The 5,620-nt window shown below is 38.6% G+C and overlaps 1 protein-coding gene across 2 annotated transcripts in view; it reads right to left on the bottom strand.

The window, feature by feature from the left end:
• Window positions 1-974: 974 nt before the first annotated feature.
• Window positions 975-5,620, bottom strand: part of LOC110034040 (30-kDa cleavage and polyadenylation specificity factor 30-like) — a 7,096-nt gene continuing 2,450 nt past the window's right edge. Inside the window, exon 2 of one of the 2 annotated variants that reach the window (XM_020738286.1) lies at window positions 975-1,524. In XM_020738286.1, coding sequence (XP_020593945.1) covers window positions 1,336-1,524 — 189 coding nt within the window. In that variant the 3' untranslated portion in view covers window positions 975-1,335. Of the gene's footprint in view, window positions 1,529-5,620 lie in introns of both variants that reach the window. The other variant, XM_020738278.1, reaches the window with a different exon arrangement.

Here is a 5,620-nt window from a genome sequence, read left to right as displayed (position 1 = left end):
TTTACAGTCCTACAAAAAGGAAAGCACCAATGATAAGAAGGTAGAAAATTTAAAACTAAAAAATATGCAAGAGAAAACAGACAAAAAGAGTTTTATGAAGGCAAAGAAACACTATTTGGTTTGGACCATATCTTAATGGAGTGGAGATGAATGGGCCCCTAATGGTGAAAGTAGACGAAGAAGGCTTAGGATTAGGTAAGAGCTTGACACTCTGCCTCGACTGCATGATAAATTATAATTAATGAGTGAGAGTTATTTTAGGAAGTTAATTCATTATCTACCAATCACTTAATATTTTATTTTTGAAAGTGAGTTTTAACAACCATGCAACACCACAAACATCACCTATGTCAAAAATCGCTCCATAGCCAAGCATTATGCAACTACACTCAGTTTACATTGCCTCTCAACTAGATACTCATGAGAGACCGCCTCTACCACAAATATAACATGCCAAAATGAAACCTTTAACCAATAAAATGAAGAATGGACCTCTTTTCTCTTCTACTTATATACTAAATTATTTGATTTTAGTCGGAGCATATGATTTTTTCTCCTTCTAGACTTCTCATATAAAGCCTTTGGTCTATTTTACATTTTCTTTTTCAATTAGTTATGCAAGTGTTGAATCTTCATATAAAATGAGAAATATTTCCTGCATTATTATCAAATGACTAATCCACTTTTTCATGCAGATAAAAGTGCTTAGATTGTAAAAATTAAAGTTTAGTTATGAGATAAATAAATATATGAGAATTAGATGCTATGTATATACATTCCCCAATATTTGATTTATCCCATAAAAAAATCAAAATACAACATAAAGAATAATTTATTAGATACATTTCTTAGATAAATCAAATTCAAATTGCTATTTTTTAACAAGTTTCAAATTTTTTTTAGGAAAATTTACATATATACCACTTGACACCCATGTATTTACATATCAAACACCTAAACTTCATCTTCTGTGTATTTTAGAAATAAAATAGCGATTTGAAAACTTTGGGTGGTATTAAGTATAAGAAACAAATTTTAGATGTTAGATATGTAAATAGATAGAAAATGGGTGGTATGAGTGTAAATGCCCCAAATTTTTTTACTACCAAAATTAGCTGACACCAGCTTCTTATATTTTGGGCACAGAAGCTAAAGTTTCACTCTCTGCAGAGCCTCAAAGCTATTTCACAGAAAATATCTACACCCAGTTCTTTGTTAAAGATGAATAAAAGCAGGATTTTCTGCTGCAGGTTCTGCAAATTTTTTTTTTTTGGGTAAATTTTGTTTCAGTTAATGTTTTATTCTTGTAAAATTGTTATTTAAAACCCCAGAAAATTAATTAATTTGTTCTTTCTTCCATGTCTCAAAACTTCTTGGCTGGAATTGTCGGTTAGAAGAGCCATAGCTGCTGAATGAGCTCAGGTGCTGAAGTTTCTTCAAAACTTCTTCTACAGGGGGAGGAGGCCCAGGCAGCTTTGAATGTTTAAATCTGCACCCAGGTCCATTTGGGCAGAATCCCATCATATACCTTCATGCAAAATAAGAGATAAATAAATAACATAACATAACATAAAATTTGCAAAGAAAAAATTGAGATTTTAGAGTAGAGCATTGCATTTGTATCAAGCCATTCTGATACTTTGGACAAAAACGCAAATTTAGAACTTTCATTAACTTTTCTTCAACGTTACATTGTTCATCCTCCTGAACAAGCCAGAAAAAAATTACTATTTGGCTCAATTAAACTTTTCAGCATGGTGAGGGAAGGAGAAGAACGTTGAGGAGATTTGAAGCTGATTATCATTTCATGAAGACTATAATTAGAAGACCAAAAATACACTTAAAAAGATTATAAATGATATTTGCATACAAAACTATAGTTTTCTAAACTATATTTCTTAAATAGAATAATGTTATCAGGCATTTTTAACATTCCCCCTTCAAAAGATGCACAGGCTTGGAATATACCATGCCAGAATTGATCAGCAAGTAAACATACAACAAACTTTGAAAGAAAATATAAAAGCAACCAGTGAAGTGTCAAAAAAATCTCTTTGACTATTTACATGGAATCATTTTAGTCCCAAAATTTATAAGAGTTACAAATTAATCCCCAGACTTTCTAAATTTGGACTGAGATCTCTTAAAAGAGTTTGAGGACTACATTTTATACTTTTATAAACTTTGGAATTAAAATAATCTCCTACGAATAATTAGGGGATCATTTTGACATTTTTTTTTAAACAAGCAACAATATTATCAGTGTATCTGGCATGATCTGACATGCCACAATATAACAGAAGTTTAAAGCTAATAGGGAACTCTAAAACTGAAGATTTCACAGTAGAGCGTAAAGCAGCATTCATTAATTTGAATTATTGAACTACTAAAGTTTCTCATATTCATAAGCAACCAACTTTTTCATAAAAATTTTTTAACGGGAAATAAAAAAACTCTTCTGATATCAGAGACTTTGCAACAGCCATATGTGAAGCTTAAAAAGGTACTATCATGTACAGCAATAACATCAAAGCAGATTCCTTGAAAGAGGAATAGCCATTGTTGCAATTAAAAAGTAATTCAAGCCAACTCTTTAAGAAAAACAGAGCGCAATGTTTTAATCTGATAATGAAGATAAAATGTATGATTGTTCGATGAACAAAGAGTTCATAATATTTTTAAGGAGAAATGTGTCAAAATGATTCCTTACACTGTGCAAAGAGTCATTTTAGTTCCAAAGTCTAAAGTATTTTAATAGGGGTTGCAATAGTCCATAAGGAGGATTATTTTAACCCCATTTAAAAGATTCTAAGTACTAATTTGACACTTCTATACACTCTAAAACTAAAACGATCCTATGCAATGACTATTTTGACACTTCAATATAGTTCATTGCTTATCAATATGACAGAGCTCGGAGATTCAACTAATGTATCAACTTGTTTTAGAACCTGGTAAATCAAAATGCATCTTAAATAACATGCAAGTCCTTGAAAAAAAAAAAAATTTAAGTTTCATCTGCAAAACATGTTTATGACAAACTTTTGTGTTGTGAGATATGTACTTTCTAGCATAGAAATGAGACGAAAAAAGGAACACAAGCAAACACAGATCGTTTACGTGGTCCGATCCAACTGGATCTACGTCCACGGGAGGGAATCAATCAAATATTTCACTAAGGTAAAAGAAATGAAGAATACATAGCTTATACATAGAGATGAGCCCTCATCTTCCTTCTATGGCCTCCCTCTCAAGCGACACCTTGATACAAGGCCTCAAGATGCTCTCTTCCTCTCTAACTCTATAGTTATTCTCTCCTCTTTTGTGGTAGCTTAAGATCTCTTCCTCTTGCTCTCCTAAGCCTCACACCCTCTCTATTTATAGAAGCAAGAGAGTGGTAGGTGGGAGGTAGGTGAACGGTAGGTGAACGGTAGGTGAGATGTGGTAGGTGAACGGTATCACATTACAAAAGTATTCTTTTACCTTAGTTCATTAATTGGGGGTCAAAATAATAATTCTCCACCTTGACCCTCAATTGAGAAGCTTCGAAGTAAAGATTCCCTCCACCTGGCCCCTGAGGCTCCCTCAGCCCTTGCTTGAGTCTGCTAAGTCCAAACAGTACATGGACTTAGCAATCACGGTTCTTCCAATAAGAGAGTACAACCCCTTTTTCCTGACTCCTTGTATGACGACACGAGAGCCTTTAGTTACTCTGATGCAGCCATTCTCTGCCTTGAACGAGCATCCGCTTGACTCCAGCGTACCTAAAGAAATCAGATTTCTTTTGAGCTCTGGTACGTACCTGACATTTTTCACTACTCGTTCAACTCCATCAAACATCCTTATCTTGAATGATCCACTTCCAACAACCCTGTGAGCTTTATTGTCTCCCAGTAGAACGAACCCATCATTTTCCTGTTGCAGTGTCTCAAACCAGTCTTTATGAGGACGCATGTGGAAAGAACACCCTGAGTCGAGGATCCACTCCTTACTGGATTCAGATTCTGTGATCACCAGGGCCTCAGCAGAATCGTAGTCATCAGAGGCTACGCTTGCTTCTTCTGATTCTTCTGGCTCTTTTTGATACTTATTCTTCCTGTCTGGGCAGTTCCTCTTGAAATGGCTGTCTTTGTGACAATGATAGCACTTGAAAGATCCCCTTGATGAATGATTCCCGTCATCCTTGCTTGACCTTGATCTGTACTGACCATTTCTTGAATCTTTCTTGTCTGATCTTCCTCTGACAATAAGACTGTCTCCGCTGACCTCCTTGTCCTAGTCATGCTTCCTCTGAAGTTCTTTCGCTCTAAATAGAGATTGAACCTCCTCTAGAGTAATCGTCTGCACCCTTCCATAGAGCATCGCATCCTTGAAATGCTCGTAGCTCTTAGGAATAGAGTTTAGCAACAATAGTGCCTTGTCCTCATCGTCCATCTTGACGTCGATGTTCTCGAGGTCGTCGATGATCTTGTTGAACTCGTCGATCTGCTCTCGAGTTTGGCCCAAAGTGTTTGAGCCGTTGTCTCCCTCGACACCTCCCTCAGAACTTTGTCGCCCAAGCTCAGGATTATCAAACTGTAGGCCTTGTCCAGTATGCCGATCTTCTCCTTCTCGGTCATGTCGGCCGGCAATGCCGCCGACCCTTACAAGGCTTCTGCTACACCCTGCTGAATCAATAGAGCTCTCATCGTTACGCAGGTAGAGTACCTCGAGTTTGGCCCAAAATGCTTGAGTTGTTGTCTCCCTCGACACCTCCCTCAGAACTTTGTCGCCCAAGCTCAGGATTATCAAACTGTGGGTCTTGTCCAGTATGCCGATCTTCTCCTTCTCGGTCATGTCGGCCGGTAATGCCGCCGACCCTTGCAAGGCTTCTGCAACACCCTACTGAACCAATAGAGCTCTCATCTTTACTCTCCATAGGCCGAAGTCGTTCTTCCCGTTAAATTTCTCAATGTCGAATTTGGCGGAACTCGTTGTCGTGGCTAGGATTTCTTCCAATGAATTCTACATGCTGCCCTTCCAAGAACTAGTCTTCTCCCCGTGAACTCCACTGCCTTCGCCAACCGAACGGAGAGCTTTCATACCTTCTTACAGAGATCACATCTGTTCACCGGAGAAAACTTCCTGTTATGTGCTCGCGCCTCCTTCCCGCAGGCACTCCTCTGCGTCCAGCGGAACAAATCAAGAATTTCTCCTCTGTCTCTTGTACGAAAATAACTGCCTCTCCAGCGCTGTCGCGCCTTGTCAAACTGCTCAGGTCCTCCTGCTTCGCGAACTCCCGAACAGGGAACTCCCCGAACCCTTCTCTGCGCGATCTCCGCATCTTCCCTCTGACCGAGCTGCTCGCAAGACCGAACTCTTGCTCTGAAATCCTTTGTTGGAAGCCCTGTCGCAAATTTTCGGCCCTTGCTCGCGGACTGTTCCTCCTCCGTCTCGCCGAACCGCACAACCTGCGGTGCGAATCCAGTCGATCAAAGCTTCCACTGCTCACTGAATCTGTCGCGATTCAGCTGCCTGCGACGCGATTTGCTTGCTCCTTTGTTCATGAATGTTGAATTCCTCTTCTTCGTCGCTGGCCGCGAACACATTTACGTGGTCATCTCTCGCCTAGACATATGGA

The sequence above is a fragment of the Phalaenopsis equestris genome, unplaced genomic scaffold, assembly GCF_001263595.1.
Source record: "Phalaenopsis equestris unplaced genomic scaffold, ASM126359v1 Scaffold000002, whole genome shotgun sequence".
Lineage (NCBI taxonomy): Eukaryota > Viridiplantae > Streptophyta > Magnoliopsida > Asparagales > Orchidaceae > Phalaenopsis > Phalaenopsis equestris.
This window is presented reverse-complemented; position numbering and strand designations above follow the sequence as displayed.